We start from the raw sequence: 19,100 nt of genomic DNA on the forward strand, positions 1-19,100 counted from the left end.
GTGTTTACTTTAATGGAAAAGGAGAGAAAATGTATATTTTCACATATTTTTCATCATTTTCACATGTTTACTACTCCCTCCGTCCCAATAAAAGCGGCCCATCATTTTTGGCACGGAAATTAAGAAATTGATTGTTATGTTTTAATTGGGTGTGGTCCACCAAAATTAAGAAAATAATTAAGGAAAAAAAATAATCTTCCGCACTTCTTCTTCTCACTGGTTGGGCGCTTCTCTGGCGCCAGCGGCGGTAGGGACGACCCCAAAACCAGACACCCACAAGGAACAGCCATCGTCTCTCTCCCCCTCCGAATCTCTGGACCCCAAAACTAGACACCAATTTCGATAGGGCGTTGATTTTGGCCAACATTTTGTCATACAAATCCTCCATCTTCGCCGTATACGCCGCCTCGGAGCCCATCAATTTACCCAGCCGCCAAATTTCAAATCCTACCGCGCGCAGATCCACCTAGCTCTCATTGATTTCGTCCTCCACCAACGCGTTCAGACCCCTCAATTCGCAATCCATCATCTAAAATTGCAAATTAATTAGGGCTGTCTCTGTACCGAAACGCCTTGTATTCGTGCATGTGGATCAGCTGATCCTGAAGCGGCATGGTGACGAGGAGGAAGAGTGATGGGGAGAGAGAGAGAGAAAGAGCATGGGGATGGCGAGAGGGAGGGAGCACGGGCTGGTGCTCCTGTCGTCCGGGAGGTTAGGCGGCGGGCGGCGGGTGACCGGGGTGGGGGGGGCTGAGTGTGTGTTTTGTGTGTTTTTGTGTGTGTGTATGTGTGTGTGTTTATTTAATTAGGGTTTAGGTTTAGTTAGAAATTTTAATTAGATTAATTAATTAGGCTTAATTAAAGTAAACATTTCTATTTTAAGAAAGTGACACTTTTAGTGGGACAAATCAAAATGAAAAGGTGACCACTTTTATTTGGACGGATGGAGTATAATGGAAATTTTTTCCCGGGCATGATGAAATATTTTCTCGGGCAGTATATTTTAACTGATTTTATCTCCAATGTTGGATAATATTATCTTAAGTTAGGGGTGTGAAAATATTTTCCAACATTTTCTCATCTTCTCATCTTTCTCATTGTAGGGGGTGAATCCAACAATTACGGAAGTGACGTCAGTCACGTCTGAATCGACGGGCACTAGCAACCTAAAACCACAAGCAACATTAGAGCCTTCCGAAGAGCACCGGTGGGGGTGTCGATGGAAGGGCCTCCGACGCTCAAGTCAGTAAACTGATGGAAATATTAAGCGTAAGTAACGTAACGAAATAAATAAATGGTAGTAATAAGTGATGTATCCGGAAGATCGGGGTGTCCCGGATGTTGAATGAAAGCTAATGAGCGGTGATGAACAAGGGGCGACGAACGTCCGGGCTAGCGGGGCTAGTCCAGCAATCGGAACCCTTGAAGTTGTGAGCGTGGAGGCGGAACGGAGGAGCGGGGAGAACCGGAGATTAATGAAGTGTGAGATTGACAGTATGAGTATCAATGACGGCCTCAAGGGGCGACGGATGTTCGGGCTGGCGGGGCTAGTCGGATGATCGGAACCCTAGAAAGTTGTAAGCGTGGAGGCGGAACGGAAGAGCGGGGAGATCGGGAATGAGAGATCGTGTGTGAGTGCCAGAGTGGATATGAGTGATTGTCCATGCCCTGATTGTGTTAGTGAATTAGTATATATAGGTTACGGGCCTGCAGGGAGGCGGCTAGGGTTAGGGTTTACTGGAATGCTCCTTGAAACCCTAGTGGTTCCGATTTCTTAGGGAACGATCTTCCGTGACTCTCGTCTGACCTAGTCACCGATTAACTGTTGAGTTTAGGGTTTTTCCTAGTGGGTTCGCGTATTTCCTGCATATGGGCCTACTTTGAACCTTATGCCACGAATGTGGTATGGATCGCTTTACCGGGCTGGCCCGTTGGGCCGTATAGTTTCGGCTTATACGGATTTTTCCCATTACAGTTTGCCCCCAATATGAATGTCATTTTCTCATTTTTCTCATCTTTTCATCTTTTAATCTTTTCTTATCCATCATTTCTCAATAAAAATTTTACAGTCAAAATAAATGCACCCTTAATGGTATACTTGTTCGAAGATGAAAGGAGTAGTTGTCGATGGTTTTGTCCAGCAATTTTTTCTTAAAAATTTAGGATCTCTAGTTTCATTATAGGGTGAAAATTTAAATTATCTATTTTTGGTAAAATAATATTTATTTATGTAAGATAAAAAACATGTTTTAAATACATATTTTTATGAATATGTCGAACCTATTTAATTTTTTATCGGCCGTTATGATTGATTATAGAAAATTAAATTATTCAGTCTGATAATATGAATTATCCCATTAGAAAACAATATATTATTTTGTCGGATAATTAAAATAAATGTATAATCTCTAAATATTTTTACCATAATGGGTACGGTATTTTTAACTTTTATTTGAAGTGGATATATTTATTAATTGTTCACTTCATTATTTAGGTTGTCTGAGTCTAAAAATAAATAAATTTTTAAATTTAGTACTTAATTATTTATATCATAAATGTTCTCCTACCTACCCAAGGACACAAGTGTGGCTATTAGTGTTATCTGGACAAAATTTGCGCGGACAAAAAATGCTAAATATTTAAAAAAATCGATTGATTTAAAAATTTTGGTTCAAAATTTAAAAAGGGTTTCGTTAATTTTATTATTTTCTCCACGTTGTAATTTTTTGTAATTTTTTAACATTTATAAATTTTTTATTATTATTTTTTGTAGTTTTTGTACTTTGAAAATAATAAAAATTAAAAATGGTATTAAAAATTACAAAAAAACTACACTGTAGATAAAATAATAAAACTAACTAAATTCTTTTGTATTTTGAACCAAAAGTTTTAAATATAATTATTTTTTAAAATATTTAACTTTTTTTTATCGGACAAATTTTGTCCAGAGTATTATTGATTCTTTAATGTATAGATATCATATAGGTTGGAAAATGGTTCGGCAGCCACAATTTTTAGTCCTATTTTATTTATTTCTAATACCTATTCTAGTACTACTGATACTAAATGTTATTATTACATTATTATTATTATAATGTATAATTATTTCTAATTTTTAATTTTGTTAATACGACAAAAAAATATGGACCTTTTGCGCCGGCTAGGCCTCGCCAAAGCCCACTTATAATTTAAATAGGCCCAGTTATTTTATTTTAATTATTCTTTAATGGGAAGGAATGGCATTAAATTAGAAGCCTTTTTTAATTATTTTCTGTATAGTTAAGTAATGGTTTTAGTATCCTTGATCAATTGTTTCACTAAATCACATCTGGTGAGCGTTACTTTTTGTCGCATATGTACCAAAAACACACATTCAATCATAATTTCAATTTCTTAATTTAACATGTGAATGAGTTCATCATCCTTCAACAGGTGCAATGAATATTCTCGTTATAATTGCAAGTTATATATTTCAAATCAAATGTATCACGTTTTTTGAATTCATAGACACTTTGTTGTTAAAACAAGTATACTTCTAATCATGTTTTTCTGGTACGTGGTTTGCAGTTATTGTCGTATTCTGACATGGTTGTTTATCACGCGGGCGTATATTAAAATTTTCACATTATCAGTGTCGATAGACAGCACGCCAGTGCTCCGATTGGAGCAAAAGAAAAAAGTTTCAACTATTTGATCTTCCATATCCATGGAGTCCACCTTACACGTTACATTGTCCACCTATATCTTTCTCCACTGAATCAATTATTGCAATTTGCAGGAATATGTATCATGTACAAGAATTACACCTCTAAGGCCACATGAAAAGTATCAACTTTCCCTATGTCCATAAATGGAAAAGAAACAAAGCATCAATCTCAACAGTGCCATACCCTACTTCCCAAATTAGAAAGCTTCTTCTTTATCGTTGATCAAGTCAAGCTATCTTACATCAATAATTGATTCTCAGCTCATCCCATCTCACTTTTAGTTATTATATCCATTTTACATCATTTTCAACTTTCCCCACTCGGTTTATTTAGTTGAAGTACAATTATAAGGTGTCAAAGTTTGGGCTGAGCCTGCAGAGTCTGAGCTTCGTGTCGGATGTGACACCGGTTGATGATTTATCTATAGGTTGGGGGTCTGCCTAACCCCTCACCCCCTTAGGTGTTGTTTGAAAAAAAAAAAAAAAGATGCCGGCCTGCTAGTTCAGGTGGCTCATGGACCGAAGATTTTGGGTCGGGTAGAGTCGGCCAACCAATTTTCTTAGGCCTACAAATATATTGCTTAATCCGCTCATTTTTCATTTGGATCATATTTGACAACTCTAAGTATAAACATAGTATAAACAAAGAAAGAATTTTCATATTTTCATTTTTTTTTTACTTCGCTCGTCTTAAAAAAGTAATTTATGTTTGTTTAACTGGGCTTTTATACTACAATTAAATACACATTTGACAGATCCTTGGAACTTCATGAGCACTTTAGTATAATTTGATTTTAATGTGATAATTTAGGTGAAATCAAAGGTATTATGCACTCATGAAAGTGTCCACACTATGTGTGTGTACGTGACAGCTTGGGAAATTGGATGCAATAAAGAGAAAGTGAAAAATTATGATTTATATATTTCACTAGTTTTATCATCATCCTAAATCTAAATAGTCGGACTTAAATCATGCATAATAAATAGTCGGCCAATTTATTGTTTTTACAAAAGTCTAAATCCAATATTTTGAATGGTTTATAATTAAGGTCAAATGTTTATCCGGTGCGTCACAATTTTTTTTGCGTATGCTTGAAAATCTACGTGTTTAGAGGAGGTGTGTATAACGTTTGCTTTTAGTTTAATCTTTTTATAATGACTTTAATCTTTTTATAATGACTTGTTTTAATAAAATGGGAATGACATCATTAATTATAAAATTAGCTGGTGTTGGTTGTTCCTTTCGAGCCCAAAATCGGATGCTTGAAATGAGTGTTATTTCAAACTTTTCCTTCATTGGATCAAAGAGATCTAAATTCTCTACGCATTACTTCAATTGCTAAAGGAATTGTTATGTCAAATGGTCTCTCATATATTCATTCATATCCGAAATTGAATTAATCAAAACATGCATTCATACCATTACGCGTGAAACGCAAAATGGATTCAAATTGATAAAAGATTATGTTTCACTATCTTATTTCTGATTATTTATGGTTGGAATATATACATTTGAATTACGATCGATCTAGTTACTTTTCTTCCTAACTCAATTTTGCCACGACGACAAAATTCATAAATTCATCTGACACGTGATTTCTTCATAACACAAAACTCTATTTAGATAGAATCATCTCATTTTCATTTTATTTCAAAATTGAGTCCAAATTAATTTTAAGACATCCGTGATACATTACTCGCAAGAGTTGATTTAAGATTCGAAATTATATAAATACATAAGATTAAGGAAGATGAGAGTTTGGTGCATTCCTAACTTCAGATTTGGAAGATAATGTTGTCGTTGTTGTCGTTATTGTTAATACATTCAAGAACTTCATCTGATAGAGTGAAGGTATTGAGAAAAGAAGAAATCGATTGTGATAAATTAATAATGAACTATGAAAAAGAGAAAGAAATCCTCCTCAAACGAGGAGGTTCTACAGTAGATATATAACTATCCCAAAACTAAAGTAATATCCGAATGAATACACCCTAGCTCAAAAATCCTACTTAAATACCTAAAAACTTGTTTTATCATTAAGATCTATGATGAATGAATGCATCGCCTGGATTCGAATCTCATGACGGACAAATTTTTAATTTTTTTTAAATGCATTAATTCTAACATTGAATGTATTCATTTTATAGGAAAAATATAAGATTCACATATTTTCACGAAAAATGTCGCAATAACCAAACTCATTCACTCAGTATTCACAAGAAGATAAGTCATCATAGCAATTAATTAATTAATCTTGGGAAACCATATCCCTAGATTAACAAACAGCTACTGACTAACAATGAGAGTGAATTATACACGTTGTTATTGGAATTAATAAATTAATTAATAGGTATATAGAGACTAATTGACGAGACTAGTCAATCACGTTTCTTTGCAGCAGAAATTCCATGCAAAGGAAGAGCCACAGAAATCGATTTGCCATAAAACGACATCACAAGTTCATTTATAAACATGCATTTTCTCTTCTCCTAGTCATTTCCTTGTTATTTCTTCCCTTCTTAATATAATATTGCCTCACTGCGTAAATTTATATATATAGTATTCATCAATTCTATATTTGTAACAATTAATTATCATCCGTTCATAATTATCTTGGACCCAAAAAATGTTGCTTGTCGTTTTTTGATCAGTTATCTGAATGAGTAGACAAATCAATGTTGAGAGGAGAGAGTATGCGGGTGTATATATGTCATTCAATTAATGCCCAATTTGAATACAAAAATATGCATGTGGCATTTAATTTCTCTAATACTACTTACTTGCAAAGTTTTGACTCAGTGCAGTCTCTTTACTTTGGTTATAAAAATTTTATTGAAAAAAGATTGATAAAAAAAGATTAGAAAATAGTTTCTTCTTTTTATTATATGTTTATTAGAGATTAAAAAAAAGGTTATCTTATGTTTATTACATTTATCCTATATACTCGTTTACTTTATTAGAAATTGGTGGATAAATAATTAAATTTACCATATTAAATGTTGAATTTTTTTTTCACAATCACTTCTTAAAGATAATATTATCCAATATTGAATAGAAAATTAGTGAAAAAGAACTGTTTGAGAAGATATTTTTCCATGTCCGAAAAAAAATTCTATCATAGTAAACATGTGAAAATGGTGGAAAATGATGAATATATATATATGTATTTATATATATATATATATATTCTCTCATTTTTTTATGAAAGTAAACGGATCCTTATAAGAAAATTTCCGTCGTTAATTGAATTTTCCATAAAAAGAATAACAACATAACAGATATGTCGTTAACTAATTTTAACGACCGAAAGCAGAGTTTTAACAACGGTTTTTTGCATTGTTCATTGCACTTTTTTTATTTTGTAGTGTTAGAGGATATTCAAGAAAATATCATGTTACATTACACGTAAATTAACATAATTAGTTTGTTCAACTATTAAAAACCAGTCAAATTATACAATCGTTGATACGAAATGGAGTTCTAATTAATGAAGAAAATATATACATGATCTGGTTAACTGTGACTTCAGAATATTCAACTTAACAAATTTATGTGTTGAAAGTTATTAGTATTACTCTTTTTTTTTTAATAAATTACATAAATAATCAAAAAAATATTAAAAGAACATACTACGAATGACTCCAACCCAAAACCTCACACATTGGAAAGTTATTTATTAGCGCTAATTAAGCATAATCGCAAATGGTTAATTAATGAGTAATGTCGCATCTTGAGAAGCTGGAGTTGTATCTAGTTCTTTTTTTTCCCTTTTCTTATTGTAACTTACCCTTTAATAATTGCCAAAATCAACATGATGTTTACCCAAATTTACAATTTCACATCACTTTTAAAATATCACAAATATAATATTTACCATGTTCTTTTTTTTCTTTTTTGTAATAACAACATGATCTCAATCTATTTTAACAAAGCTGATGAGGTCGAACTTAAGTGGCAAAATTGAAATATTCAAATACTCTTCTTTTTTAGAGGTCTTAGGTTCAATTCTGTATGCATGTGAATAATTTTTTCACTTTTGTGAATTTTTTTATTACCATCACTTTTTTTTTATCTCATGTTCTCCATAATAAAAATAGAATAATATTATCACATTAATATCCCAAGATAATATGATTATGAATTAGAGTGAAAAGCAAAAAAATTGAATTACCCAAATTTCTTTTTCATGCTACTCAGTGAAAATTATACACCCTTCATGAAAAAGTGATAAAAAGATTATTATATGTTTCTCGATTTTTTTTTAATAAAAAGAACGCATCCTCAAATGCATATTTTAATATTGTTCCTTATCAACAACAAAAATAATTAATACTGACACAATTTTAATAATAACATTATATGATGTCAAAATATAAGAAAAAAAGTGTCGAAATAATTAATTAACCCTTCTCTTAGACCATAAGGCCTCATTTTCCCATTTACATAAGTCTCGAAAATATATTGAGCCGCCTTTATTAATTAAAGAAAGAAAGAAAAAAAGAAAAAGTTCCATAAGAATGTGTCGACTGAATTGACTTCAATCCATTATTCAACATAACTTAATTTTCTCATCACACAAAGTGTCGTTTTATTCGGATAAACACAAAAAGCGTGCAACTTGTTTCATCACGCAAACAATCCCCCCTTGGTGCGTGGGGCTTAATTTGCCCTACTTCTCAACTTTTTCTTCAATTTTAGAATTCGGTGAGTTACCATTTCATAATTTTATCCATTAATCAATAAGTTAAAAATTCGAGTCATCCAATATACGTGAATGCAATGAAATTGATCGTCTCGAAATATACAAATGAAATGCATCCCTAAATTGCCCTAGGATTAACAATGCAATCAAAGTCACCTTGCTCTCAGTTAATCTTAAGATAGCATTTTTATAAGTAATTAACTCATGCCTTTGAATAAATACATAAATAATCTCTATATATCATTTTAACACACGCCCATATAATAATATTTAATTTGTAGTACCAATATAGTAGGTGGAGTTTCCGCCGACTTAGATGCTCACTCAAAGAGTATTCCTCTTTAGTTCAAATCAAAGAAAATTCTACTGTGTGGGCTATCTTAAAAGTCTCAAACTAAAACAAAATAAACTCTTTTCAACTGGGGTCTACCCATATCTCTTTTCATTATTTCTAAATTTTATTTTCCTCAATAAAAAATAAATAAATAAATAAATAACCACCCACACTATAAAACTCTGTCGTGGGGTTTCAGCTGCGCATTCAACCAAAAACACCTCATCATCACAACAACTGTTTCTACGTATTTTGGTATAATGAGTAGTAATTCAAAAACCAAGATTAATATTTATGAATGCGAGAGCGAGCTACGAAGAGGGCCTTGGACTCTTGAAGAAGACAATCTTCTCATTCAATATGTTTCTTCTCACGGTGAAGGCCGCTGGAATTCCTTAGCCAAATTTGCTGGTATGTATTTCTCATTCTTCAATCTCTAATTCTCTATATATGTATATATGCTTCAAATATAAACTCTTAATTATTTATTTTTATTTATTTGGTGTGTGCAGGGCTGAAGAGAACAGGGAAGAGTTGCAGATTGAGATGGCTCAACTATCTGAAGCCTGACATTAAGAGAGGAAACTTCAGCCCTCATGAGCAGCTCTTGATTCTTGAACTCCACTCCAAATGGGGGAATAGGTGCGAATATTTCACTATTTGCACGTGCATTTGATTTGCATCAGGTATTGCATTCACGAGACCTCGAATAATTAATTAATTAATATTTTTTTAAAAAAAATTTACGAGGGCAGGTGGTCGAAAATCGCGCAGCATTTGCCGGGAAGAACAGACAACGAGATCAAGAACTACTGGCGAACGCGGGTGCAGAAGCAAGCCCGGCAGCTCAAAGTGGATTCCAACAGCAAGAAATTCCTCGAGGCGATCCGCACGTTTTGGATGCCGAGATTAATGGAGAAGATGGAGCAGAATTCGCCGTCGACGGTGTCGTCTCCGTCTTCCTCCATCGCCGCCGCCCCGTCGTCTCCGGCGATCAGCCAGCTGGCGCCTCCGGATTCGCTCTGTCCGAATCCGGTAAATAACAGCAACTCAGACGGTAATAATTATGATATATTCTCCGTGAACTTAACGGCGGTTAAAAATCAGACGGAGATTCCGATTGAGGAAAGTTACTACAATGTGGGATTCCCCGGCTGCTACGATGACATGCAGGTGCAGGGTATCTCGCCCCCGGAGTGCCACGTGGCGGAGATTGATTGGTTCGGGGAGGACTTTTGGAACACTGATGAGCTGTGGCAGTTTAGGAAGTAGTAGTGATCAAAATTGGTTGGTCAGGTCTGTAGATAGACATTAATTACTTAATTAGGACTGTCTTAATCTGATAATTAACTAGTTAAGTGGCTCTTGTTTTTGTAGTAGGGCCAAGAGAAAGGTCGCTAATAAAGCCCGAACTGATAGTATAGTTTAAGGTATTTAATCAAGAATTAAGATTTTATTGGGTGGGTCACAACATTAATGTATCCGAACTCAATCAGTTCTAACTATGTAAGAGATTGGGTTCTCTTTGATGTAAGGCTTTTCTACTTTCTTCTTTGTGTGGTCTAATCAAACTTTGTTCCCACATAAAGTGTGTCTCACTTTAATGCAAAGAGTTTATTACCTCCATTTTTATTAAGTGTTTTATTGTTTATTTTTTTAATTATTTAATTAATATATATTCCATTTCAAAATTTGAAAGTATAATTATCATATTTTTCTTATTTTATTTTTATTTAATATTTGTTATAATTATCATATTTTGTCAATGTAAATTTCTTATTTTATTGATATGTGTAATTTGTCTGAAGACACTTAATAAAATTTCGAAGGGAATATTGTTTGCTCACTTGGACTCAATAGGCTGAATTTTGATACACTATATTGTTTACAGTTCTCACGACTTTTCGAAATCGAATCCGGTCTAATTTGATGGCAAAGTGAATTAATTTATTGAGTATTAATATGTCATTTTCGAAAAATAGAGGTCTTTTTTAATGACGTGCATACCTTGAGAAGAAAACTAATATTCACCTTATTAGTATATGTGTCTGTAGAAAGACAATTATTGAAATATTGACCACATGAATAGTGGTATAGAAAAGATAAAATGGGGAGTCAGTTGGAAAAACAACGATTGAAGTGATTCCTCGAAAAGATAGAGGTGTTGTCTAATCATTTTTCTATGTAGAGGAAATAATTCGAAAACATTTTTTGTTAGTTAGTGCAACAAAAATTGAATTTGAGGGGGTCTTTTTTAAGGTTCAATAATGGCTAGTTTCTTATTTTCTTTTTTAATGATTCGAACATCCCACTTAAAAAATAGAGAAAAAAATATCTTATCAAAAGATAGGTTAAATGCGGGTATTTTTATTCTTTTACCATTTTCTTTTGTGGGGTTTTTGTTTACTTTAGATAATTAATTGAAATCAGAGTTGAGTTCATTGTAAAGTGCAAGACAGGTTTAACGTTATTGCACTTAAATTTAAGATATAATGCATTCTCGATTAACTATTTAATTCTTATCATTTCCTTAAAAAAAATATTATATTACTCCCGCCGTCCCGACTATCTTGAGACCTTTTCCTTGGGCACGAGAATTAAGAACATAGTGTTTGGTGTGCAAGTGAAAAAGTGAATAAATAATAAATTTTTTCTCAAATAAAAAAATGTCTCAAGATAGGTGGGACGGAAGGGAGAGAGTAATTTTTAGAAATCACCAAATATTGCATTAAAATTTATGTCAAATCAAATTAACATACTTTTCATGGACAGATAGATCTAGTGTACAGTAAAGTTTCCCTAAAATTAAATTCGTCAATTCCAGATCCCTCGATTATATATTCGTGAGCTATTTGCGACATTCATGCATGTGAAAGAGTAGGTTGTTTTAAATTTTTGTCATGGTCAAAGGGATACTAATCGAGCAGTTCATTATCTTGTAAATTTTATTATTTTCTTTAATGATATAATGATTTGGAAGTCATATTTTTCAATCTAACTTATCGCTATTGCTCATCGTGACGTGCAATAAAGCTCCATTTTTGTTTTTTAAAAAATGACTAATATAGATTATCCCCCACCCCAAAGAAAAAAAAATTATTATAAATTATAGATGATACAATTCATGTTTATATGGTAGTCCTAAGTGGAGGAAGATATGATCTTCTGCTGACTAAGTACACTAATATATGTGAAAGCTTGGGGCACAATAGATATTCTCATAGACCTTGTTGACTATTAACACCAACAACAAATTCATATTTCTATTTTTTGTACAGAGAATAATGATCAGGGAAGAATGCAAGATTTAGTAAAATGAGGATCTTACTATTATGTAATTAAGCGACATTTGCCGTTGTCAATAGTTTTACTTTTAATTTCTCTTTTATAATAGACGTGTGGTCCTAAAATAAATTAATTTTTTTTTTGAGAGGAAAATAAATTAATTAATAGAAATAAAGTTTGTGCTTATAAGTTGAAAGCTAATCCTTGGCACCATAAAATATAGAAAATACTCTCTAGTCTAGCTAACTAGCTACATAGCTAACGAATCTATATATATATATATAAGGAGAACCACTTTTTTTTTTTTTTTTTTTTTTTTGAGGAAAGGAGAACCATTTTTAGAAATAGTAAATTGTGTTTTCTTGCAAAAATCATTCTATTATTTTTAAAATACTTATTATTATTATTATTATTTTATTTATTTATTTATTTCGTCTACTCTAAATCATACAAATATCTTTTTGTTAGAATTTATCATATTTTCAGAGTTTGTAGTTTTTTATTTTAAAATGAATTTGTAGCCCAACTCTACTCTATATGTCCCTATTAAATATATATGTAATAACATATTTTTGTTTAAACTGATCATAATATGTTGAGTATATATATAAAAAATATTTAACAAACATAAACAAAATTATCAAAATAATAATATATTAAAGAAAAAACACAAAATCTCCTGCACACCCAGGTGTACGGTACACCCGGGTTGACCCGTACCCAAATCCTGACCCGCATGCTAATTCAAACACAAATCCCGACTCAAATCGTGTAAATGACACTATTCAGTTATACAAATGACACTGCTTATAATTGATACTATTCAATTATAAAAATGACACTGCAATATTTTAAAATGTTATATTGTCATTTTCAATCTTATAGTGTTATTTAAAATATTATAGTGTCATTTACAATCTTATAGTGTTAATTACATGAAGTGTCATTTATATTTCTGAATAGTGTCAATTATACACAATGTCATTTACAATATTGTAGTGTCACTTATACGCAGTGTCATTTGTATAACAGAATATTGTCACTTACATGTAGTGTTATTTGTATAACCGAATAGTGTCGTTTGCACGATTTGAGTCAGGATCTAGGTACGGGTCAACCCGGGTGTACATTACACCCGGATGTACCCAAGACCACCTCAAGAAAAAAGGACTCATCTATTACAAAGAGCGTGAGCACACACCAAAAGAACCAAATTAATTAAATTGAAGCTTTATTAATGGAACCAAAAAAAAAGGGAAAAGAACCTAATCCACCCTTCTAAGCACATGACGCTAATAAAGAGTCAGGTTTAACTTAATGAAAACTCAGTGAGAATACCAGAAGAATCAAAATCAAAAGAAAAAATGAGCAAGCAAAAGGAAAACGAGAAAAAAGAACCACATCAACAGGACCCGATAAACCACGATCCAAATCCCAGCGCACCGAGAATTTGTAGAAAGTCCCGAAAGCCACCCCAACCCATACACCAAAGATAGCCCATATAATGTGTACCAATATATAACAAGGGAGATTAGAAAGATGACACATGTTTTTTTATATGTAATTATGCAATGGTTGACATTTCTTAAACATGGCACGAACTACTTAAACGATAACATGGACTAAAATTGGAAATGTGATTTGATTAGGTAATGTTATCCCCTCTACACATAATTAGGTGTCATCTAATTATCCATATGTTGAGAATCATTAGTTGATGATGGAATCAGCATCTGCACTATAAATATAAGATATTGTTTATTTATTTATATATTTATTTTGCATTTTATTTAGGTGATGGATATTCGAGGTTTCATTAGCGTAGTCACGTCGCTAAAAAAATTCTTGTTATCTAATAGGCATGTTGTCATCATATGAGGCTAAGGTTTCATGTGATATCAAAGGCATATATCCATCAAATCACTAAGTACATTTATTCTCTCTCTTTTCTCGCAATCATCAAATTTCTCACGCGCATATTCCAATCAATTTGCCTTTTTTTTTTTTTTTTTTTAATTTAGATTTGTTTTGCAGTATATATGATAGATGAGCGATATGCTCTATACAATTCATGACTATATATATCACGTGAACATTATTTATTTGTAGTCCATGTTGGTAAATTATACTAAGAATAAAAGAACACTTAAAACATTTTAATATGTGAATTAACATGCATGTATCCACAAAGTTAAAACTAAACGATCCACTAAATTAATCAAACTGATATATATAGTTTTCGTAAAATGTCTCGAACTTTCATCGTTTTTCATAAAATGTCCCGCCATACAAAATCTAGTGACTAAAAAATGACTCATTTCGCCATAGAAGTCTTAAATTATCAACTTAATGGTGCAAGACTGCAATCAATTTTTTTTAAAAAAAAAGTCATTTTCTGGTACTGAATTTTGTGTAGCGTGAAAATATTGAAAATTCGTGATTTTTTAAAAGAAAACGAAAGTTTGAGACATTATATGAAAAATCATTAAAAGTTCAGGACATTTTTTAAAAAACACTGAAAGTTCGGAAAATAAAAACACTGGCAACCCTAGTTTTAATCCATTGGCACAGGAAATTTTCGTAAGGACATAATTAAAAGTTGAATGAGACTAAGATGGAGGAATGACATCTAGTACTTTAATTTAGCTGGTTTGAAGTGAGTTATATCATTTTCCATTAGACATAGGTCCTTATTGTTATCTGTTGGATAAAATAGATACCATAAATTAAGTTCCACTGGAGAATATGTTGCATCAACTGTCACTTTAAAATTGATACTATTATTATCAAAAGGTCAATCATCATGACACCATAAAATTAACATATGATCATCAAATACCACGAATATATATAAATGCGAATAGCGTAGCATTTCTTTATCGTTCCTATAAATATATACATTAATCATAAATATAGTGCTTCCACGATTCGAATAAAGCCGAAATTGATAATATATATTCATGCAGATTGGTCGGCTTAATTAGAATTTGATAAGTTCATCATCAACTTCTATAGAAAAGTTAATACGATGGATAAATTAGGTATTTTTAGTGATTAACTAATAGAATATTTATGGTTTATTTACTATAAATTCTTCTTACCAAGTTCAGAAATAGGCACATGTATAAAAATTTACGTACTATTTTAAAATGAATGCACCCAATCGAGAATTTAGTTACATCAAAGTTTAATAATATATTTGTAAAAATCGAAGTAAAAATCACATGGTTTCGTGGTGTAGTTGGTTATCACGTCAGTCTAACACACTGAAGGTCTCCGGTTCGAGTCCGGGCGACGCCAAATTTATTTTTCTTTCAATTTTTTTATTTCTTTTTTGTTTAGGGCTTAATTTTTAAAATTTTAGTGAAGGCACAAGATCACGTGTTTTACCTAGAAAAATTCCACACACACACACATATATATATAGGGTATATTATCAGGGTTACATCCAAGAATGTGTTTGTGAATTTTTTTTCTACTAATTAATTTCGAAATTTATCTAGGAAAAGAAATTCTATTATAAAAATCTCTTTAAAGAATGTGCACGTGAGTGTAGAAAAATTCTAAGATATTTTTAAGCTAAGTTTCCTTTTCCCGATTCCCTAAAAAAAAGTTTCCTGCTGGGATAATTTTGATTGAGAATCAACGGCTTCAAAATTAATTTTCGTAAATTTTATCTTTTTTTAATAATTTGAATTTAAAGGAGAGAACTTTCTACTGAAACAGTAAGATGCACTCTACTTGTTTTTGTTTAGTCACGATACTGGTTCGGCCCAATGAATGGGCTGGCCCGAGGTACCCGACCATTGGTTCACTATATTTGGGCCACCCAATAGCCCATCAGGTCGTTCATAAAGCCCTCCCGATGACATATTGTTATTTCATTTGAACTAGTACTTTCATTTGGGCGATGCATCGAAATTAATTAATATATTTAAATAAATAAATATAATTATTAAATATAATCAAAATATAAATAAATGCAAAATATATTTTAATAAATAAATAAATATTTCATAGACAAACATAGGGGAAAAAAGTTGTAAAAAGTAATGAAGAGAGAAAATAACATATTTAAAAAAATCATAATTTATTTATTTTAAATTTATTTTTGATGATTTTTATGTCATATTAAATATCTTTTCACGAACTTAAATTTATGATGAATATTGAATATTTTTTTATTAATCAAATATGACGATATTTAGAAAGAAAAAATTTTAAAAAAAAAGGAGAAAAAATTGATAGGAAGAGTAAACAATAATGCAAAAATTGGTGGAAGAAAAGAGAGAAAAAAGGAGGGGAAAAATAGAGGGAAGAACTCCTCTTTTACTCCTTCCGTCCCATTGAGAATGGGTCATTACTTTTGAGCACGGTTATTAAGAATTATAGTGATTTAAGGGTAAAAGTGATACAAAGTGGTGCAGCCCATAACCTTTTGTGAGAGAAGATGGTTTCCTTTTATGGAATATGTCATTATTAATGATACAAACTAAAAAGGAAAGCAAGTCATTATCAATGAGACGGAGAGAATATTGTATAGATTATATATTAGTTTGTAGTCTCTCTAGATTGTAAAATTGATAGAATAGTCAAAGATCAATTATAGATATATGGTTTGTGATTTCCTCTCATTTCTATTTATTATCACATTTTAAAGTTTAAATTTATTGGGAATGAATTTTTTATTTGGATGGCTGTTTAGAAAAAAGAGAAGAAATAAGTTGAAAAATCGCACTAGAAAAAAGAAAAGAGAGCCGTTTCAATGGTACATGCAATCACATTTGAACCCTGATATAAATAATTATTTATTTTATAATGGATATAATTTTTGGACACAAATGATAATACCCAATAAAATTGTATAATTATTTTCGGATTAAATAAAACTTAGAGTATCCACATCGATTTACTCGAAGGGGCTTACTCGAGTAAGCTCGACGATGAGTAAGCCGAGTAAGCTCCTTCGAGTAAGCCGATGTAGGGTTGGGCTTACTTGAGCTTTACTCGATAATATGGGTAGGATTCATCCGTTTTTTTCCCCCATCGCGTGTACTACACGCGCAGAATTTTTTTTTTTTTTAAAAAAATTGAAAATTACCTAGAGGTTGCGGTTGCGGTGCCATTGAAAGAGGAGGAAGAGTGAAGATGAAGCGCATGAGGCCTATTAGGTTAAATGAGTAGTTTTAATTTTAAAATTATAATTGAGCTAAAAATATTTGGGCTTCTATTTTAAACGAGTAGTTTTAATTTTAAAATTATAATTGGACAGAAAATGTTTGGGCTTCTAATTTAAATGAGTAGTAAAGAAAAATTAAAAATGTTTGGGCGTCTATTTTTTATTGTAATTTTTTATTTTTAAAATTTTAGTAATTAAATTTAATGTAATTTAAATTCGATTAATTGTGCTATTTAAACTGGTGCAATATAAATCAAATGAAAAATGTAAAAAACAAAACTAATGGATATGAGTAAGTGGATGAGTCTCCCCAATATGGGGGTGCTTACTCATAAGTAGTCCTCCACTCCATTGAGAAATGAGCTTACTCAAGGGATGTTGATGCTCTTATATAAATAACATTATATATAGACTTATGTAAAAATTTGGGCTCCCATAAAATGACGAGTGTTGCCTATGCTAGCCTATGTCCATGGCCGACTCTGCTTAAAACTAATCATATCAAAAAATATGTCTCTTCTATATGAGAAAGTGATTGGCCTTAACTTTGTTTATAATCAATGCTTATAAAATAATACTCCCTCCATCCCACGAATCTTGACACGTTTGATTTCGGCACGAGAATTAAGGAGTTGTAGATTAGTGTTTTAAGTGTGTAGTTAATAAAATATAAAAGTGATAAAGTTGGAGAGAGAGTAATACAAGTGATAAAGTAGGAAAGAGAAAATAATAAAAGTAATAAAGTAGGAGAGATAAGGTAATAATAGTATTACATTATTTGGAAATGTGTCAAGATTCGTGGGACGATCCAAAAAGGAAAACATGTTAAGATTCGTGGAACGGAGGGAATACTTTATTTGTCTATAAAGGGAAAATTAAATATAGATAACCACAATCTTGTAGATTTAGTGAGATCTTGCAAAAAGAATTATTTTAATTGATCTCAACAAAAAATAAATAAAACCTTAGATGATTTGTGGGGTTTTTCATTCTCCTGAATAAAATGCTGTAGGCCCACTTTCTGTAAAGTCCAGTAAAGCCCAGTAATACAAAGTAATTGTAGCCATTGGGCATTTTCTTTGGGATTTAAAGCCCAATCATTAAAAGATCCTTTGTTTCATAAAACATCTTCACCGTGGAATCCTTCCTATGTGGCTTTTATTTTTCTATGATTTATGATTTTTTTTTTCTTTTTTTGATGAATTAATTTTTATGAAGTTTAAGATATTAGCGATTGAGGGTTTGATATGCAAAACTATATTTTGGCGACTGTAATTTGTGGATGTTCATTATGTGAAGATTGATTTCACATAAAATCTATTATTTCCAGTTGCAGGCTTTTAGATTTACATTTGTCATCGGATGTTGGAAAGATTTTGAGTTTTTGGATGTAAAGTATTTTTTCCGACAAATTATCCATCGCCAAGTCGAAGAAAACGTCCGATTCTCACATAAACGACGAATTCATATTTTTAGCGAGCGTTTACTTTGCATGATTTATGAGATGCACGATTAAGTATTTTTATCCTTCATATTATGATTGTTTCAATCACACCCTTTCAATGAGATATGAATTAAGCAAAACTAGCTCAAATGATAGAAGTTATGAAGGGCCTTCAAATTTCACAAAGTTTCAATACATCTAAGTAAATAAAGGATTAACGTTATTATTTTTATCTATCAAGGCTAATCATCAAAAGTAAACGTCCCCTTATTCTTATTATGTTGTGGAAAATATTTGGTGTCTGTGTGTGTATTTTTACCAAACAAACTTCAAGTTATTACCATTGTTTCAATGTTAATGGCTAATTTATTAGTTCACTCATTAATTATCATATATATTTTTTTTTGAGAATTACAATAGGTATATAATACACTATTCAGATAAAGATT

At 31.6% G+C, this 19,100-nt stretch overlaps 1 protein-coding gene and 1 non-coding gene across 2 annotated transcripts; both read left to right on the forward strand.

Annotated features, from left to right (window-relative positions):
- Positions 1-8,839: 8,839 nt before the first annotated feature.
- On the forward strand, positions 8,840-10,369 carry LOC131025077 (transcription factor MYB62-like). Its single transcript, XM_057954679.1, has 3 exons — positions 8,840-9,154; positions 9,256-9,385; positions 9,499-10,369. Exons 1-3 carry the CDS (start codon positions 9,004-9,006, stop codon positions 10,013-10,015), a joined length of 798 nt encoding a protein of 265 aa, XP_057810662.1. The 5' UTR covers positions 8,840-9,003; the 3' UTR covers positions 10,016-10,369.
- A 4,885-nt stretch (positions 10,370-15,254) lies between these two features.
- Positions 15,255-15,328, forward strand: TRNAV-AAC (transfer RNA valine (anticodon AAC)). The gene has a single exon. It is a non-coding gene; the product is annotated as a tRNA-Val (tRNA).
- The last annotated feature ends 3,772 nt before the right edge of the window (positions 15,329-19,100 follow it).

Source organism: Salvia miltiorrhiza, chromosome 5 (genome assembly GCF_028751815.1).
Source record: "Salvia miltiorrhiza cultivar Shanhuang (shh) chromosome 5, IMPLAD_Smil_shh, whole genome shotgun sequence".
Classification (NCBI taxonomy): domain Eukaryota; kingdom Viridiplantae; phylum Streptophyta; class Magnoliopsida; order Lamiales; family Lamiaceae; genus Salvia; species Salvia miltiorrhiza.